The sequence below is a fragment of the Mixophyes fleayi genome, chromosome 2, assembly GCF_038048845.1.
Source record: "Mixophyes fleayi isolate aMixFle1 chromosome 2, aMixFle1.hap1, whole genome shotgun sequence".
Lineage (NCBI taxonomy): Eukaryota > Metazoa > Chordata > Amphibia > Anura > Limnodynastidae > Mixophyes > Mixophyes fleayi.
In genome coordinates this window covers 376,297,295-376,319,352 of record NC_134403.1, presented here as the reverse complement: position 1 = coordinate 376,319,352, position 22,058 = coordinate 376,297,295, and the positions used below count along the sequence as shown (strand labels likewise).

Here is a 22,058-nt window from a genome sequence, read left to right as displayed (position 1 = left end):
CAGCCCTGTCCTCACTAACACATCACTCATCTCCTGATATACTCTGTGCTGCTGGGGGACACTGCTCTTTCCACTATTTAACTCTCAGTCTGTGGCTTCCTGATGCCTCCATTCCCCTCCTCACATCATGTCACTGCCCCTGTTACATGCAGCCCTGTCCTCACTAACACATCACTCATCTCCTGATATACTCTGTGCTGCTGGGGGACACTGCTCTTTCCACTATTTAACTCTCAGTCTGTGGCTTCCTGATGCCTCCATTCCCCTCCTCACATCATGTCACTGCCCCTGTCTCATGCAGCCCTGTCCTCACTAACACATCAATCATCTCCTGATATACTCTGTGCTGCTGGGACCCTGCTCCTTCCACTATATAACTCTCAGTCTGTGACTTCCTGCTGCCTCCATTCCCCTCCTCACATCATGTCACTGCCCTTGTCACATACAGCCCTGTCCTCACTAACACATCACTCATCTCCTGATATATTCTGTGCTGCTGGGGGACCCTGCTCCTTCCACTATATAACTCTCAGTCTGTAGCTTCCTGCTGCCTCCATTCCCCTTCTCACATCCTGTCACTGCCCCTGTCACATGCAGCCCTGTCCTCACTAACACATCACTCATCTCCTGATATACTCTGTGCTGCTGGGGGACCCTGCTCCTTCCACTATATAACTCTCAGTCTGTAGCTTCCTGCTGCCTCCATTCCCCTCCTCACATCCTGTCACTGCCCCTGTCACATGCAGCCCTGTCCTCACTAACACATCACTCATCTCCTGATATACTCTGTGCTGCTGGGGGACACTGCTCTTTCCACTATTTAACTCTCAGTCTGTGGCTTCCTGCTGCCTCCATTCCACTCCTCACATCATGTCACTGCCCCTGTCACATGCAGCCCTGTCCTCACTGACACATCACTCATCTCCTGATATACTCTGTGCTGCTGGGGTCCCTGCTCCTTCCACTATATAACTCTCAGTCTGTGGCTTCCTGCTGCCTCCATTCCCCTCCTCACATCATGTCACTGCCCCTGTCACATGCAGCCCTGTCCTCACTGACACATCACTCATCTCCTGATATACTCTGTGCTGCTGGGGGACACTGCTCCTTCCACTATATAACTCTCAGTCTGTGGCTTCCTGCTGCCTCCATTCCCCTCCTCACATCATGTCACTGCCCCTGCCACATGCAGCCCTGTCCTCACTAACACATCACTCATCTCCTGATATACTCCGTGATTCTGGAGGACCCTGCTCCTTCCACTATATAACTCTCAGTCTGTGGCTTCCTGCTGCCTCCATTCCCCTCCTCACATCATGTCACTGCCCCTGTCACATGCAGCCCTGTCCTCACTAACACATCACTCATCTCCTGATATACTCTGTGCTGCTGGGGGACCCTGCTCCTTCCACTATATAACTCTGTCTGTGGCTTCCTGCTGCCTCCATTCCCCTCCTCACATCATGTCACTGCCCCTGTCACATGCAGCCCTGTCCTCACTAACACATTACTCGTCTACTGATATACTCTGTGCTGCTGGGGGACCCTGCTCCTTCCACTATATAACTCTCAGTCTGTGGCTTCCTGCTGCCCCCATTCCCCTCCTCACATCATGTCACTGCCCCTGTCACATGCAGCCCTGTCCTCACTAACACATCACTCATCTCCTGATATACTCTGTGCTGCTGGGGGACCCTGCTCCTTCCACTATATAACTCTCAGTCTGTGGCTTCCTGCTGCCTCCATTCCCCTCCTCACATCATGTCACTGCCCTTGTCACATACAGCCCTGTCCTCACTAACACATCACTCATCTCCTGATATACTCTGTGCTGCTGGGGGACCCTGCTCCTTCCACTATATAACTCTCAGTCTGTGGCTTCCTCCTCACATCATGTCACTGCCCCTGTCACATGCAGCCCTGTCCTCACTAACACATCACTCATCTCCTGATATACTCTGTGCTGCTGGAGGACCCTGCTCCTTCCACTATATAACTCTCAGTCTGTGGCTTCCTGCTCCCTCCATTCCCCTCCTCACATCATGTCACTGCCCCTGTCACATGCAGCCCTGTCCTCACTAACACATCACTCATCTCCTGATATACTCTGTGCTGCTGGAGGACCCTGCTCCTTCCACTATATAACTCTCAGTCTGTGGCTTCCTGCTCCCTCCATTCCCCTCCTCACATCATGTCACTGCCCCTGTCACATGCAGCCCTGTCCTCACTAACACATCACTCATCTCCTGATATACTCTGTGCTGCTGGGGACCCTGCTTCTTCCACTATATAACTCTCAGTCTGTGGCTTCCTGCTGCCTCCATTCCCCTCCTCACATCATGTCACTGCCCCTGTCACATGCAGCCCTGTCCTCATTAACACATCACTCATCTCCTGATATACTCTGTGCTGCTGGAGGACCCTGCTCCTTCCACTATATAACTCTCAGTCTGTGGCTTCCTGCTGCCTCCATTCCCCTCCTCACATCATGTCACTGCCCCTGTCACATGCAGCCCTGTCCTCACTGACATATCACTCATCTCCTGATATACTCTGTGCTGCTGGGGGACCCTGCTCCTTCTACTATATAACTCTCAGTCTGTGGCTTCCTGCTGCCTCCATTCCCCTCCTCACATCATGTCACTGCCCCTGTCACATGCAGACCTGTCCTCACTAACACATCACTCATCTCCTGATATACTCTGTGCTGCTGGGGGAGCCTGCTCCTTCCACTATATAACTCTCAGTCTGTGGCTTCCTGCTGCCTCCATTCCCCTCCTCACATCATGTCACTGCCCTTGTCACATGCAGCTCTGTCCTCACTAACACATCACTCATCACCTGATATACTCTGTGCTGCTGGAGGACCCTGCTCCTTCCACTATATAACTCTCAGTCTGTGGCTTCCTGCTGCCTCCATTCCCCTTCTCACATCATGTCACTGCCCCTGTCACATGCAGCCCTGTCCTCACTAACACATCACTCATCTCCTGCTAGACTCTGTGCTGCTGGGGGACACTGCTCCTTCCACTATATAACTCTCAGTCTGTGGCTTCCTGCTGCCTCCATTCCCCTCCTCACATCATGTCACTGCCCCTGTCACATGCAGCCCTGTCCTCACTAACACATCACTAATCTCCTGCTAGACTCTGTGCTGCTGGGGGACACTGCTCCTTCCACTATATAACTCTCAGTCTGTGGCTTCCTGCTGCCTCCATTCCCCTCCTCACATCATGTCACTGCCCTTGTCACATTCAGCCCTGTCCTCACTAACACATCACTCATCTCCTGATATACTCTGTGCTGCTAGGGACCCTGCTCCTTCCACTATATAACTCTCAGTCTGTGACTTCCTGCTGCCTCCATTCCCCTCCTCACATCATGTCACTGCCCCTGTCACATGCAGCCCTGTCCTCACTAACACATCACTCATCTCCTGATATACTCTGTGCTGCTGGGGACCCCGCTCCTTCCACTATATAACTCTCAGTCTGTGACTTCCTGCTGCCTCCATTCCCCTCCTCACATCATGTCACTGCCCCTGTCACATGCAGACCTGTCCTCACTAACACATCACTCATCTCCTGATATACTCTGTACTGCTGGGGGACCCTGCTCCTTCCACTATATAACTCTCAGTCTGTGGCTTCCTGCTGCCTCCATTCCCCTCCTCACATCATGTCACTGCCCCTGTCACATGCAGACCTGTCCTCACTAACACATCACTCATCTCCTGATATACTCTGTGCTGCTGGGGGACCCTGCTCCTTCCACTATATAACTCTCAGTCTGTGGCTTCCTGCTGCCTCCATTCCCCTCCTCACATCATGTCACTGCCCTTGTCACATGCAGCCCTGTCCTCACTAACACATCACTCATCTCCTGATATACTCTGTGCTGCTGGGGACCCTGCTCCTTCCACTATATAACTCTCAGTCTGTGGCTTCCTCCTCACATCATGTCACTGCCCCTGTCACATGCAGCCCTGTCCTCACTAACACATCACTCATCTCCTGATGTACTCTGTGCTGCTAGGGACCCTGCTCCTTCCACTATATAACTCTCAGTCTGTGACTTCCTGCTGCCTCCATTCCCCTCCTCACATCATGTCACTGCCCCTGTCACATGCAGACCTGTCCTCACTAACACATCACTCATCTCCTGATATACTCTGTGCTGCTGGAGGACCTTGCTCCTTCCACTATATAACTCTCAGTCTGTGGCTTCCTGCTGCCTCCATTCCCCTCCTTACATCATGTCACTGCCCCTGTCACATGCAGACCTGTCCTCACTAACACATCACTCATCTCCTGATATACTCTGTGCTGCTGGAGGACCTTGCTCCTTCCACTATATAACTCTCAGTCTGTGGCTTCCTGCTGCCTCCATTCCCCTCCTCACATCATGTCACTGCCCCTGTCACATGCAGCCCTGTCCTCACTGACACATCACTTATCTCCTGATATACTCTGTGCTGCTGGAGGACCTTGCTCCTTCCACTATATAACTCTCAGTCTGTGGCTTCCTGCTGCCTCCATTCCCCTCCTCACATCATGTCACTGCCCCTGTCACATGCAGCTCTGTCCTCACTAACACATCACTCATCTCCTGATATACTCTGTGCTGCTGGGGGACCCTGCTCCTTCCACTATATAACTCTCAGTCTGTGACTTCCTGCTGCCTCCATTCCCCTCCTCACATCATGTCACTGCCCCTGTCACATGTAGCCCTGTCCTCACTAACACATCACTCATCCCCTGATATACTCTGTGCTGCTGAGGGACCCTGCTCTTTCCACTATATAACGCTCAGTCTGTGGCTTCCTGCTGCCTCCATTCCCCTCCTCACATCATGTCACTGCCCCTGTCACATGCAGCCCTGTCCTCACTAACACATCACTCATCTCCTGATATACTCTGTGCTGCTGGGGACCCTGCTCCTTCCACTATATAACTCTCAGTCTGTGGCTTCCTGCTGCCTCCATTCCCCTCCTCACATCATGTCACTGCCCCTGTCACATGCAGCTCTGTCCTCACTAACACATCACTCATCTCCTGATATACTCTGTGCTGCTGGGGGACCCTGCTCCTTCCACTATATAACTCTCAGTCTGTGACTTCCTGCTGCCTCCATTCCCCTCCTCACATCATGTCACTGCCCCTGTCACATGCAGCCCTGTCCTCACTAACACATCCCTCATCTCCTGATATACTCTGTGCTGCTGGGGACCCTGCTCCTCCCACTATATAACTCTCAGTCTGTGACTTCCTGCTGCCTCCATTCCCCTCCTCACATCATGTCACTGCCCCTGTCACATGTAGCCCTGTCCTCACTAACACATCACTCATCCCCTGATATACTCTGTGCTGCTGAGGGACCCTGCTCTTTCCACTATATAACGCTCAGTCTGTGGCTTCCTGCTGCCTCCATTCCCCTCCTCACATCATGTCACTGCCCCTGTCACATGCAGCCCTGTCCTCACTAACACATCACTCATCTCCTGATATACTCTGTGCTGCTGGGGACCCTGCTCCTTCCACTATATAACTCTGTCTGTGGCTTCCTGCTGCCTCCATTCCCCTCCTCACATCATGTCACTGCTCCTGTCACATGCAGCCCTGTCCTCACTAACACATCACTCATCTCCTGATATACTCTGTGCTGCTCCTTCCACTATACTTTTTGGGTGCTGGGAGTTGCAGAGTATAATATATTGATAAAATATACAGAACTTACCAAGTTTCCTGGCGATCTTTGCATTCTTCTTTGGATCCAAAAGCCCAAATCCGATGTGTTGTTTCTCCAGTACCTGTGCTGACAGCTGGAAGACACAATTACTGTATGAACAGGTAGAAATATTGAGTAATAAATAGGGTTGTAGTATTACGTTGTGTTATATACAATGGTGGAAGCTGCGGGTATAGGGGGGATGTCATACCGCTACTGCCTCCATTATATATATATATATACAGTCAGCCACAACATTAAAGCCACTAACAAGAGAAATGAATAACTTTGATTATCTCGTAACACTGGCACCTGTCAGTTCTTGAAGTTGATATGTTGTAAGTAGGAAAAATGGGCAGTGTAAGGATCTGAGCGACTTTGACAAGGGCCAAATTGTGATGGCTGGACTGGGTCAGAACATCTCCAACATGGGTATTAAGGTTGTTAAAATAATTAAATGCTGGAGCTCTAGAGCAATTTTAATTGTTTTATTCCCCATGTCCATAAGATGAATTCAGTCTCCTCCTCAACACCAGACAATAACAAAGCCATAACCCCCTGTGATAGGTTGGTGGTGATGTGAGGTTCTGTGGGTTCCCCCTTTCTTCCCTCATTGCACTACAACTGATCATTGTATATGTAATACCGGGGTAAACAAGCGTTTGAGGAGTTTGTATTTATATTTGGACGGTTATAATGGATAGAGATCTTAGGGGGATGGAAGGGCTGTACCGTGAGCCCAATAATTATCTTTATCCTGGTCCCTCAGAGCCCTCTGTTTGTCAGCACAGGGCTGGTAGTCTCTGGGATGGGGGCCCCCACTACAAAGGCCCCAATCATGCTCCGACCAGCCTGAGACTAGTTTACACTATGACCGGAGTTTCCCACATGGGTGTCCCCCATTATAGTGTAAATCAGCCCCCCGAGTTGTATAGTTCTAGGACGGGTCAAGGAATTTGACGGCCACACTGTACAATTTTTAAACTTGTTTAGTAGCACAATTTTCCAACACGTTCAATGGCCCATTCATATCAAAGGGTTTTCTAATATGTAGAACCTGTATTGGAATTAATGAGCCATTGAAATGGATGGATACACTATGTTTATTAACTCTGACTAATGACAGCTTTTTAGGCTAAATCAGCTGTTTACGAGTTAGTTTTTAACGATTTCCTAAATCATGTTTCTGCAAATTGCTCTTAATTAAGTTAATTCCCATCGTTGTTTGTAATTATTTCCTGGGAAACTTCCCTTTACAAGGCAGCGCCGCTTTAAATTTAAGCGCTGAAGAGGCTGAACACGCCGGAGATGAAGAATCCGGAGATTCATACATTTACCCCCAGGTGTGGACACAATTTCCAGGGGATTTATAATATATGTATATTATAGCGTTGGATGAAACACAGAAGTGTAGACAGGTCTTTAGTTAAGCCCTCTTATCTATATTGGGGATTGTCTCCCACCTGAGGGACTGGAGTTTCTCTCCAGCTGCAGTGTACAAGTCATTCTTGGTGAGTCTCTATAGGAGTTAGGTTACCAAGCTGTGACTGCCGTTGGAGGGGAGAGGGGCAGCTGTTCCCTGTCATTCTCTTGTCAGAGATTGGAAAGTGCTGAGACAGGTGGGGAGGGGGTGATGGGAGGGGGCCGGTTCTGCTTTGTATTCACTCATGGGCTACATTGTTCACTGATACAGAGAGTTATTGTAGCAGAACTTTATATATAAATTACATAATGTTTATTAGTCTGACATGTTCAAATCATCACCATTAAAACAACAGGGCTCAAATTATCAATAACAATACAATAGGTAGAAGGTTGATGCTTATAATTCTGAAACTCCAGAAAAATGGTGCACAGAAAGTCTTACCCAAACATGCCCACGATTCTACCTTTCTACCCAAGTATGCCACCATTTAACAAAGTGCGTCCACCATTCTAACCAAGCCCACCCACCATTCAGATCAAGCAATGCCCACCTATACTCTTGACTTGAGAGATAATTTTGTAGAATATTTCAAACACTCTTTTGATTTTTACTACTAATTACTGAAGGCTTAATTAATTTAATCATAAAATGAATGGACAACCAGAATAAGACGATGTCACACAGTAAGTTATATTGGCCAATATGCAATAAATATGTCCAGACATTTTCCCGATACAGGCTGAGATAATAGACCCTGGATTATATCACTGTCCTGCATGCATTCCACCATGACTTGTGTTGTGATCGCAGTAACAGAAGGTCATCTGCAAAGTACCGGGGGACGTCCCCCGAAAACATGAATTATTTCCATCTCACTGAGAAAGAGGAACTAACCTGCACCCCCTTCCCCCCGTCTTCCCGGGTATTGTCAGATGGAAGGAACGTGGATAGAGCAATAATCTGTCTGCCTGTCTCTGTCTGTCTAGCTGTCTGTCTCTCTGTCTGCCTGTTTCTGTCTGTCTGTCTGCCTCTCCATCTCTCTGTCTAGCTGTCTGTCTATCTGTCTGCCTGTCTGCCTGTCTCTGTCTGTCTGTCTACCTCTCCATCTATCTGTCTAGCTGTCTGTTTCTCTGTTGGTCTGTCTGCCCATCTCTGTCTGTCTGCCTCTCCCTCTGTCTGTCTAGCTGTCTGTCTCTCTGTCAGTCTGTCTGCCTGTCTCTGTCTGTCTGTCTGCCTCTCCATCTGTCTGTCTAGCTGTCTGTCTCTCTGGCAGTCTATCTGCCTGTCTCTGTCTATCTGTTTGCCTCTCCATCTGTTTGTCTGTCTAGCTGTCTGTCTCTCTGTTGGTCTGTCTGTCTGTCTCCCCGGTGGCCGGAATGACATTGCGCAATCGCACCACAACTGAAAAGGGAGTGCCTCAGTTACATTGGAGAGAGGAGGAGACAGACCTATGTGAGGAGATCACTAATGGAGACAGATCTGTGAGAAGATAGAGATATATTAATAAGATTGATCTTTTAAGAGATGCATTTGTAAAAGACTGTATTTGTGGAGATCAGCATCTGATGATAGAAATATATGTAAAGAGAATTATCTATGAAGTCAAAGCGTCTTTCAGGAGAAACATCATTTTGAAAAAAACAACCATCTGGGAAAACATAGAATTTGACAGCTGATAAGAACCACAAGGCCCATCTAGTCTGCCCATTTTTAGAAACAGTGAGAGAAGCGGTACTGGTATAACCAAACCCTGGTTCTTGTGAGTAAACCTGATAAACTATCATGTCCTTATATTACAAAAACCTAGAGTGAAAGGCAGATATAGATTTACACCTGCTTAAATATAAATATTTATTTCTAGAACTGTGATATAGATCCATTCAATAGGTCATCTGCGTCATTAGAAATACATATTTGAGAGACTGAATTATAGATCAATTTATTATATAATCTGCATTATTAGTGATATGGAATTCAAATACATATCTGGAGAAAAAAAATGCACATGTAACTAAGTGAGAAGTAGCTGCCAACAGTATTATAAGGGCACCAACGACAGCCTGGCCTGGAAGTGAGGGATATTGCAAGAACCAATACTGTGAACTGTGAAGTTTTAAGTGTGTTATAATATTAATTAATTTTTATTCTAAGTAATGATTTTAATTTAGTATTACTTTCAGGCTATTATAAAGTAATTTAGTGTGATATGATATATATATATATATATATATAAGTGTGTGTGTGTGCGTGCGTGGGGTTGTGTGTGTGTGTGTATGTGTGCGTGTGTGTGTATGTGTGTGTGTATGTGTGTGTGTATGTGTGTGTGTATATGTGTGCGTGTGCGTGAGTGTGTTTGTGTGTGTGTGTTTGTGTGTATCTATGTGTGTGTGTATGTGTGTGTGTATGTGTGTGTGTATATGTGTGCGTGTGTGTGAGTGTGTTTGTGTGTATGTGAGTGTATATGTGTGTGTGTTTGTGTATGTATGTGTGTGTGTATGTGTGTGTGTGTGTGTTAGACATAGTGATATTTTATAGTGAATTGGGAATAAAGAGAATTTTGTAATCTATTGGAAATAGCACAATGTGAACATTATCTAGATACAATAACATCCAAGTTTATCAATATATCTATAGTGAGTCTAAATTAACCTCATCAAAGTATTTCTGATTTTAATTATTATTTATTCTCTAATTATACATCTAAATAAGATATATACAATATATTCACAGTAAATCTTATGGTGTGTCAGAGCTGTGTGAAGTGTGTGGTTATAGGGGGTCCCCAAGTCTCCCCTGGTGGTCATTACATCCCCGTCCATACAGACCCAGACTAAGAAGATATAAGTGATCCGCACAATGATATTACATGTAGACCCCTGAGCAGGAGGAAGGGGCTGTTACATATACAGAGGTCATTAACGAATAATCTGCAGAATATATCACTATGTATCTGGCAGATCTGTTGAAGGGTTCATGTAGCCTCAGATTGCAGATGATAAAACATTATGGGATCATTGCACTTGTGGGGCTGGAAGGTGTGTGTGACGTAGCATTGTACACCATGTGTACAGTCCATTCATGTCTCCATCCCGTGGTTGGACCCTGTACTGAGGGGAGGGGGCAGTTATGGGGTCTCATGTTCTATGTTCGTCTCCATATCCAGCCCTTGATGTGTAGATTCCTTGATTAAGGAGGTGACAATCCGTTGACATGTCCTGGACGAGAGTCAGGAGGAAGAGTGATCGGATTACTCGATATATTAGTTACCAGTGAGGTCTCCTGACACTCCTAGTGACTGACAGGACGTCAGAGTCCGTGTACAGCAGTTATTGGGGGATATTGCGACCCATGTTTGTCACAAAAGAGATTTCCCAGAGAATGAAATGTGTCAGAAAGAGCTCATTAGTCCTCTGCCTCTGTCTAATCATTAGACATACACATATACATACACATACATATACATACACATATACATATACAGAATTATATACATATATATACATATACAGAACTATAGACATATACATACACATACACATACATATACAGAATTATATACATATACAAGTACACTTAATACCTGACCTGGGAGGAGGGTTACTTTGCGTACACTATACTTGAGCTGGGAGGAGGGTCACTGGGCGTACACTATACCTGAGGTGGAAGGAGGGTCACTGGGCGTACACTATACCTGAGGTGGAAGGAGGGTCACTGGGCGTACACTATACTTGAGCTGGGAGGAGGGTCACTGGACGTACTCCATACTTGAGCTGGTAGGAGGGTCACTGGGCGTACACTGTACTTGAGCTGGGTGGAGGGTCACTGGGCGTACATTATACCTGAGGTGGGAGGAGGGTCACTGGGCGTACACTGTACTTGAGCTGGGTGGAGGGTCACTGGGCGTACACTGTACTTGAGCTGGTAGGAGGGTCACTGGGCGTACACTATACTTGAGCTGGGAGGAGGGTCACTGGGCGTACACTCTACTTGAGCTGGGTGGAGGGTCACTGGGCGTACACTGTACTTGAGCTGGTAGGAGGGTCACTGGGCGTACACTATACTTGAGCTGGGTGAAGGGTCACTGGACGTACTCCATACTTGAGCTGGTAGGAGGGTCACTGGGCGTACACTGTACTTGAGCTGTGTGGAGGGTCACTGGGCGTACACTGTACTTGAGCTGGTAGGAGGGTCACTGGGCGTACACTATACTTGAGCTGGGTGAAGGGTCACTGGACGTACTCCATACTTGAGCTGGTAGGAGGGTCACTGGGCGTACACTGTACTTGAGCTGGGTGGAGGGTCACTGGGCGTACATTATACCTGAGGTGGAAGGAGGGTCACTGAGCGTACACTATACTTGAGCTGGGAGGAGGGTCACTGGGCGTACACTATACTTGAGCTGGGTGGAGGGTCACTGGGCGTACACTGTACTTGAGCTGGTAGGAGGGTCACTGGGCGTACACTATACTTGAGCTGTGTGGAGGGTCACTGGACGTACTCCATACTTGAGCTGGGTGGAGGGTCACTGGGCGTACACTATACTTGAGCTGGGTGAAGGGTCACTGGACGTACTCCATACTTGAGCTGGTAGGAGGGTCACTGGGCGTACACTGTACTTGAGCTGGTAGGAGGGTCACTGGGCGTACACTATACTTGAGCTGGGTGGAGGGTCACTGGGCGTACACTATACTTGAGCTGGGTGAAGGGTCACTGGACGTACTCCATACTTGAGCTGGTAGGAGGGTCACTGGGCGTACACTGTACTTGAGCTGGGAGGAGGGTCACTGGGCGTACACTATACTTGAGCTGTGTGGAGGGTCACTGGACGTACTCCATACTTGAGCTGGGTGGAGGGTCACTGGGCGTACACTATACTTGAGCTCTGTGAAGGGTCACTGGACGTACTCCATACTTGAGCTGGTAGGAGGGTCACTGGGCGTACACTGTACTTGAGCTGGTAGGAGGGTCACTGGGCGTACACTATACTTGAGCTGGGTGAAGGGTCACTGGACGTACTCCATACTTGAGCTGGTAGGAGGGTCACTGGGCGTACACTGTACTTGAGCTGTGTGGAGGGTCACTGGGCGTACACTGTACTTGAGCTGGGAGGAGGGTCACTGGGCGTACACTGTACTTGAGCTGTGTGGAGGGTCACTGGACGTACACTGTACTTGAGCTGGGTGGAGGGTCACTGGGCGTACACTATACTTGAGCTGGGTGGAGGGTCACTGGGCGTACACTATACTTGAGCTGGGTGGAGGGTCACTGGGCGTACACTATACTTGAGCTGGATGGAGGGTCACTGGGCGTACACTATACTTGAGCTGGGTGGAGGGTCACTGGGCGTACACTATACTTGAGCTGGATGGAGGGTCACTGGGCGTACACTATACTTGAGCTGGGTGGAGGGTCACTGGGCGTACACTATACTTGAGCTGGGTGGAGGGTCACTGGGCGTACACTATACTTGAGCTGGGTGGAGGGTCACTGGGCGTACACTATACTTAAGCTGGGTGGAGGGTCACTGGGCGTACACTGTACTTGAGCTGGATGGAGGGTCACTGGGCGTACACTATACTTGAGCTGGGTGGAGGGTCACAGTGATTAATTTTGTACATTGACAACGTGTATTATGTCTGATACAATTAGTGATTTCTCCTCTCTTTTTGGGTCACTATTAAGAAGTTTTATGATTGGCTAATTTTTCTCCTAGATAACTGTCTGTCATCCTGTTCCACATGTCTCAGATGGAACCTAATTCTGTGTCCAGCTGTCATTCTTCCTCCTATTTATAGCTCATTCTCTGCCCCCTGAGCCCCAGGATTCCCCTCTACCCAGTGGCTCAGTCACAGGATAAGAAATGATGTTGTGATAAAACACTTCTGTCTTCCTGACACGTCACAATGTAGCGGTGAGCTCTGTATGTGACCCCGATGCGTTGTCTCCAGCACAATTCTTAGGTGGAAAATGCCAAAATAATCTACTATATTCAACAAATCAGTCCCTGTGTACTCAATAAGCAGATCCCTCCCCGATGTGTGATTAGATAGACACAGACCTGTGTGTCCTTCTCTCCAGCAAATCCCTAACATTGGTAACGTATATAATATATATATTATAGTGTATGGTATTACCTCAGCCAAATACCACCCGACTGCTGGTAACAGTATCACTGATTCCTGTCGTTATAATCAGGACAGAGTCTAGAGGGGCCACGTGTAGGAAGACCCCTGATCCATCGCTAGCTGGAGTTATAAGGTATAATCTGCTCTTTATTGGATTCATATCAATATATTTAGGCCTAATACATAAATTATACACAGAGCAATATCTTATCTCTCTCTCTCTCTCTCCCCTATGCAAAAACCCGGGTTGCACCACATTCATAGTGCAGGCAACCCGGGTCCGACCCGGGAATTACCCCTCGATAAATCCCGGGTTGAAGACCCGGGTTTTTAGACCCGGGATTTTTCACTTGTACCATTCATACTGCACCAAGACCCGGGTCGTTTGAGCTCGCCCCGGGATTTTGGTGCAGTATGAATGGGGTATTAGAGAGCAATAAGAGAACACAGAGGAGAAAACACATCTCACCACCCCTATAGATCTGGATAGTATAGCACTAAGGGGTATATTTACTAAACTGCAGGTTTGAAACAGTGGAGATGTTGCCTATAGCAACCAATCAGATTCTAGCTGACATTTTGTAGATTGCACTAAATAAATGATATCTAGAATCTGATTGGTTGCTATAGGCAACATCTCCACTTCTTCAAACCTGCAGTTTAGTAAATATACCCCTAGACACGAGAGATGGGCAGAAATGGACCTCATTAAGAGTTCAATGACATTTTGCAGCATGAAAGTCTATGTAACATACAGGCTGCAAAATTGGGCTCTTAGCGTGTTACTTTCCATTGAACGTATGTTGTGTAAGTTGCGGTCACTGTGAGTCACACACGAGATATGCCGGTCACCACGACTGACGACTGGCCAGTAATCAGACGTTCTATGCGGCTTATTCCTTTGTATGTGCACCTCACCCTGCATCAGCCTCCCGCCATCCCCCTCCCTCCAGGTGCAGGAGCAACTTACTCAACTCTAAATACCATATTCTGCTGGTCTCACCCCATGATATAAAGACAGGGATGAAAAGCACAGAGGGAAACAAGAAAGACGGTGCAATGTATATAGAGACAGTAGCAGAAGGTTCAAGTGAGTGGTAAAAGTAATCTGCAGGTGATAAGAGCTTATAATAGAGTGCTGGTAGCACCTGAATAAAATATATAATACTGCACCATAAAGACCACCATACCTGTCATGTTTCACCATCATCCCCCCCACTGTTAGTTTGTTCCATAGAGCCATTCATGTAATATTACTAAATAGACCCCCAGCTATAATACTGCAGCACCTCCGTGTATGATATTATAACATAGACCCCCAGCTATAATACTGCACCACCTCCGTGTATGATATTATAACATAGCCCCCCAGCTATAATACTGCACCACCTCCATGTATGATATTATAACATAGACCCCCAGCTATAATACTGCACCACCTCCGTGTATGATATTATAACATAGGCCCCTAGCTATAATACTGCACCACCTCCGTGTATGATATTATAACATAGACCCCCAGCTATAATACTGCACCACCTCCGTGTATGATATTGTAACATAGACCCCTAGCTATAATACTGCACCACCTCCGTGTATGATATTATAACATAGACCCCCAGCTATAATACTGCACCACCTCCGTGTATGATATTATAACATAGACCCCTAGCTATAATACTGCACCACCTCCGTGTATGATATTGTAACATAGACCCCCAGCTATAATACTGCACCACCTCCGTGTATGATATTATAACATAGACCCCCAGCTATAATACTGCACCACCTCCGTGTATGATATTATAACATAGACCCCCAGCTATAATACTGCACCACCTCCGTGTATGATATTATAACATAGACCCCTAGCTATAATACTGCACCACCTCCGTGTATGATATTATAACATAGACCCCCAGCTATAATACTGCACCACCTCCGTGTATGATATTATAACATAGACCCCCAGCTATAATACTGCACCACCTCCGTGTATGATATTATAACATAGACCCCCAGCTATAATACTGCACCACCTCCGTGTATGATATTGTAACATAGACCCCCAGCTATAATACTGCACCACCTCCGTGTATGATATTGTAACATAGACCCCCAGCTATAATACTGCACCACCTCCGTGTATGATATTGTAACATAGACCCCCAGCTATAATACTGCACCACCTCCGTGTATGATATTATAACATAGACCCCCAGCTATAATACTGCACCACCTCCGTGTATGATATTATAACATAGACCCCCAGCTATAATACTGCACCACCTCCGTGTATGATATTATAACATAGACCCCCAGCTATAATACTGCACCACCTCCGTGTATGATATTATAACATAGACCCCCAGCTATAATACTGCACCACCTCCGTGTATGATATTATAACATAGACCCCTAGCTATAATACTGCACCACCTCCGTGTATAATATTGTAACATAGACCCCCAGCTATAATACTGCACCACCTCCGTGTATGATATTATAACATAGACCCCCAGCTATAATACTGCACCACCTCCGTGTATGATATTATAACATAGACCCCCAGCTATAATACTGCACCACCTCCGTGTATGATATTATAACATAGACCCCTAGCTATAATACTGCACCACCTCCGTGTATGATATTGTAACATAGACCCCCAGCTATAATACTGCACCACCTCCGTGTATGATATTATAACATAGACCCCCAGCTATAATACTGCACCACCTCCGTGTATGATATTATAACATAGACCCCCAGCTATAATACTGCACCACCTCCGTGTATGATATTATAACATAGACCCCCAGCTATAATACTGCACCACCTCCGTGTATGATATTATAACATAGACCCCCAGCTATAATACTGCACCATCATCATCATCATCATCATCATTTATTTATATAGCGCCACTAATTCCGCAGCGCTGTACAGAGAACTCATTCACATCAGTCCCTGCCCCATTGGAGCTTACAGTCTAAATTCCCTAATATAGACACACACACACATAGACATATACATATACAGATACATACAGACAGAGAGGTAGAGACTAGGGTCAATTTTTTTTTTTTTTTGATAGCAGCCAATTAACCTACCAGTATGTTTTTGGAGTGTGGGAGGAAACCGGAGCACCCGGAGGAAACCCACGCAAACACAGGGAGAACATACAAACTCCACACAGATAAGGCCATGGTCGGGAATCGAACTCATGACCCCAGTGCTGCGAAGCACAAGTGCTAACCACTAGGCCACTGTGCTGCCCACATACCTCCGTGTATGATATTATAACATAGACCCCCAGCTATAATACTGCACCACCTCCGTGTATGATATTATAACATAGACCCCTGAGCTATAATACTGCACCACCTCCGTGTATGATATTGTAACATAGACCCCCAGCTATAATACTGCACCACCTCCGTGTATGATATTATAACATAGACCCCCAGCTATAATACTGCACCACCTCCGTGTATGATATTATAACATAGGCCCCTAGCTATAATACTGCACCACCTCCGTGTATGATATTATAACATAGACCCCTAGCTATAATACTGCACCACCTCCGTGTATGATATTATAACATAGGCCCCCAGCTATAATACTGCACCACCTCCGTGTATGATATTATAACATAGACCCCCAGCTATAATACTGCACCACCTCCGTGTATGATATTATAAAATAGACCCCTAGCTATAATACTGCACCACCTCCATGTATGATATTATAACATAGGCCCCCAGCTATAATACTGCACCTCCTCCGTGTATGATATTGTAACATAGACCCCCAGCTATAATACTGCACTACCTCCGTGTATAATATTATAACATAGACCCCCAGCTATAATACTGCACCACCTCCGTGTATGATATTATAACATAGACCCCTAGCTATAATACTGCACCACCTCCGTGTATGATAATATAACATAGGCCCCCAGCTATAATACTGCACCACTACCGTGTATGATATTATAACATAGACCCCTAGCTATAATACTGCACCACCTCCGTGTATGATATTATAACATAGACCCCTAGCTATAATACTGCACCACTACCGTGTATGATATTATAACATAGACCCCTAGCTATAATACTGCACCACCTCCGTGTATGATATTGTAACATAGACCCCCAGCTATAATACTGCACCACCTCCGTGTATGATATTATAACATAGGCCCCCAGCTATAATACTGCACCACTACCGTGTATGATATTATAACATAGACCCCTAGCTATAATACTGCACCACCTCCGTGTATGATATTGTAACATAGACCCCCAGCTATAATACTGCACCACCTCCGTGTATGATAATATAACATAGGCCCCCAGCTATAATACTGCACCACTACCGTGTATGATATTATAACATAGACCCCTAGCTATAATACTGCACCACCTCCGTGTATGTTATTGTAACATAGACCCCCAGCTATAATACTGCACCACTACCGTGTATGATATTATAACATAGACCCCTAGCTATAATACTGCACCACCTCCGTGTATGATATTATAACATAGACCCCCAGCTATAATACTGCACCACCTCCGTGTATGATATTATAACATAGACCCCCAGCTATAATACTGCACCACCTCCGTGTATGATATTATAACATAGACCCCTAGCTATAATACTGCACCACCTCCGTGTATGATATTATAACATAGGCCCCCAGCTATAATACTGCACTACCTCCATGTATGATATTATAACATAGACCCCCAGCTATAATACTGCACCACCTCCGTGTATGATATTATAACATAGACCCCCAGCTATAATACTGTACCACCTCCGTGTATGATATTATAACATAGGCCCCTAGCTATAATACTGCACTACCTCCATGTATGATATTATAACATAGACCCCCAGCTATAATACTGCACCACCTCCGTGTATGATATTATAACATAGACCCCCAGCTATAATACTGCACCACCTCCGTGTATGATATTATAACATAGACCCCCAGCTATAATACTGCACCACCTCCGTGTATGATATTATAACATAGACCCCCAGCTATAATACTGTACCACCTCCGTGTATGATATTATAACATAGGCCCCTGAGCTATAATACTGCACCACCTCCGTGTATGATATTATAACATAGGCCCCCAGCTATAATACTGCACTACCTCCGTGTATGATATTATAACATAGACCCCCAGCTATAATACTGCACCACCTCCATGTATGATATTGTAACATAGACCCCCAGCTATAATACTGCACCACCTCCGTGTATGATATTATAACATAGACCCCCAGCTATAATACTGCACCACCTCCGTGTATGATATTATAACATAGACCCCCAGCTATAATACTGCACCACCTCCGTGTATGATATTATAACATAGACCCCCAGCTATAATACTGCACCACCTCCGTGTATGATATTATAACATAGACCCCTAGCTATAATACTGCACCACCTCCGTGTATAATATTGTAACATAGACCCCCAGCTATAATACTGCACCACCTCCGTGTATGATATTATAACATAGACCCCCAGCTATAATACTGCACCACCTCCGTGTATGATATTATAACATAGACCCCCAGCTATAATACTGCACCACCTCCGTGTATGATATTATAACATAGACCCCCAGCTATAATACTGCACCTCCTCCGTGTATGATATTATAACATAGACCCCTAGCTATAATACTGCACCACCTCCATGTATGATATTATAACATAGACCCTCATATGTAATCCAGCACCCTCTGGACCCTCTGCTCAGTATCTGACATTTTCTCACTGTACAGAACAGATAATAAATATGTTTTATAATTTAAAAATGTTTTAGAATAGACCCGTTCTGCAAATCATCATCATCATCATCATCATCATTACCATTTATTTATATAGCGCCACTGATTCCGCAGCGCTGTACAGAGAACTCACTCACATCAGTCCCTGCCCCATTGGAGCTTACAGTCTAAATTCCATAACATACACACACAGACAGACAGATAGACAGACTAGGGTCAATTTGTTAGCAGCCAGTTAACCTACTAGTATGTTTTTGTAGTGTGGGAGGAAACCGGAGCACTCAGAGGAAACCCACGCAAACATGGGGAGAACATACAAACTCCACACAGATAAGGCCATGGTCGGGAATTGAACTTATGACCCCAGAGCTGTGAGGCAGAAGTGCTAACCACTGAGTCACCAATATATAGACTTTCTCTCACAATCTCACAGTCTCACTCACTGCTCATTCATACATTCACTCTAATGACTCTCACAATGTCTGTATCTGACGCACTCGCTCAGTTTACCTCTCACTCTCTCACAGTCTCTGTCTCTTTCTCACTGTGTAATTTGAGATACTCTCATTATAGTAACATTAAGACGCTGTGCGGCTTAGAATAGAGGCCCCTGGGACCCCCCTCACCTCCAGCACCATCTCAGTCATGTGACTCTGTTTCTGCGCGGTTCGATCTCCTGGCTCTGGACTCGGCAGGAGCAGGACACAGAAGACATCATATCTCTTCATCACCTGGCGATAGTTCCTGTCTCCCAGCTCCAGGACACGGTCCTTTCCATCATAGGAGGGGAAGTGGAGCCCTTCCTCAGCCCCACACAGGGCCAGGAGGGTCCCCCAGAGCAGGAGACTGAAGGCTTGCATGCTGCAGACTGACAGAGAGAGCAGCCGGTGCCCACCTTACATAGCTGCCCCACGCACACCCCTCTCCGGTTTTAGGACACAGTTGTTTCTGCACTATAAATAGAAGGATAAGGGGCAGGATTAGCTGGAGAGGTGGCCGGGGTCAGTCTCGTGTGGGGAGTGTACACAAGGTTCTGTGTTTGTGTAGAAAGAGAAGGGGCTTATTTATCAATCTGTGGCAATCATCATCATCATCATCATCAGCTATTTATATAGCGCCACTGATTCCGCAGCGCTGTACAGAGAACTCACTCACATCAGTCCCTGCCCCATTGGAGCTTACAGTCTACATTCCCCAACATACACAGATAGACAGAGAGACTAAGGGAAATTTAATAGCAGCCAATTAACCTACTAGTATGTTTTTGGAGTATGGGAGGAAACCGGAGCACCCGGAGGAAACCATATAAACCATAACAGCAATAAGGATAATCTATTATCACCACTTCTCACAGTGACAGCTGAGCTGCTCTCGGGGGTAAGGACTAACACTGCTGTGGATGGACCGCCTATGCCACCCTGTCTGTTGTGTTGCTGGAAACCAGTGGGTCTTGTCTTGCCACCGTCCCCTATTCTTTATCCCAAATGCGACCACTAGACTCCTAAGCGGCACCTGGAACCTCGTCCTTCTGGATAACTGCCACTGCTAATGAAGGGGTTTAACACCTTTTTACATTGCTGTTATCGGCACCACTACGTCTGAGGTTACTATTGAATGTTTACCATCAGGATATAACATTTCTATAATTTTGCTTTGAACACAATTTAACTTGCAAAATTCACACTCATCAGTGATCACTTACATAGGGAGTCTACCAGCAAGTATAACTACCTCCTCCTGTCTTTCAGGCTCAACAGATGTTTTGATCACTCAGCGAAGAAAGGATCTAATTAACATGATATTACCTGTCTCCAGAAAGTTGCAAAACCCAAACATGACATACTGTCTTAGCAGTCCATACATTTCTAGACATACCAAAATAAAAATATAAGTACATTTGTAATGATATACAGAGGTGCACTGCAGTCCTAATTAAAAATAAATATCTACAATAAGCTATGCCTGCGTGATCCAGCCACAAATAAGTTATTTATAAGTGAACGCTGCCCCGGAGGGGTAAGGGATAACACTGCCCCGGAGGGGTAAGGGATAACACTGCCCTGAAGGGGTAAGGGATAACACTGCCCCGGAGGGGTAAGGGATAACACTGCCCCAGAAGGGTAAGGGATAACACTGCCCCAGAGGGGTAAGGGATAACACTGCCCCGGAGGGGTAAGGGATAACACTGCCCCAGAAGGGTAAGGGATAACACTGCCCCAGAGGGGTAAGGGATAACACTGCCCTGGAAGGGTAAGGGATAACACTGCCCCGGAGGGGTAAGGGATAACACTGCCCCAGAGGGGTAAGGGATAACACTGCCCCGGAGGGGTAAGGGATAACACTGCCCCGGAGGGGTAAGGGATAACACTGCCCCGGAGGGGTAAGGGATAACACTGCCCCGGAGGGGTAAGGGATAACACTGCCCCGGAGGGGTAAGGGATAACACTGCCCCGGAGGGGTAAGGGATAACACTGCCCCGGAGGGGTAAGGGATAACACTGCCCCGGAGGGGTAAGGGATAACACTGCCCCAGAGGGGTAAGGGATAACACTGCCCCAGAGGGGTAAGGGATAACACAGCCCCGGAGGGGTAAGGGATAACACTGCCCTGGAAGGGTAAGGGATAACACTGCCCCAGAGGGGTAAGGGATAACACTGCCCTGGAGGGGTAAGGGATAACACTGCCCTGGAAGGGTAAGGGATAACACTGCCCCGGAGGGGTAAGGGATAACACTGCCCCAGAGGGGTAAGGGATAACACTGCCCTGGAAGGGTAAGGGATAACACTGCCCCGGAGGGGTAAGGGATAACACTGCCCCAGAGGGGTAAGGGATAACACTGCCCCGGAGGGGTAAGGGATAACACTGCCCCGGAGGGGTAAGGGATAACACTGCCCCGGAGGGGTAAGGGATAACACTGCCCCGGAGGGGTAAGGGATAACACTGCC

The 22,058-nt window shown here is 46.7% G+C and overlaps 1 protein-coding gene across 1 annotated transcript in view; it reads right to left on the bottom strand.

Moving 5' to 3' along the window:
* Window positions 1-20,049, bottom strand: part of CASQ2 (calsequestrin 2) — a 41,568-nt gene extending 21,519 nt beyond the window's left edge. Inside the window, exons 1-2 of the mRNA XM_075197530.1 lie at window positions 19,741-20,049; window positions 5,737-5,821 (exon numbers count right to left, since the gene is read on the bottom strand). Coding sequence (XP_075053631.1) covers window positions 5,737-5,821; window positions 19,741-19,974 — 319 coding nt within the window. The 5' untranslated portion in view covers window positions 19,975-20,049. The remainder of the gene's footprint in view (window positions 1-5,736; window positions 5,822-19,740) is intronic.
* Between the last annotated feature and the right edge of the window lie 2,009 nt (window positions 20,050-22,058).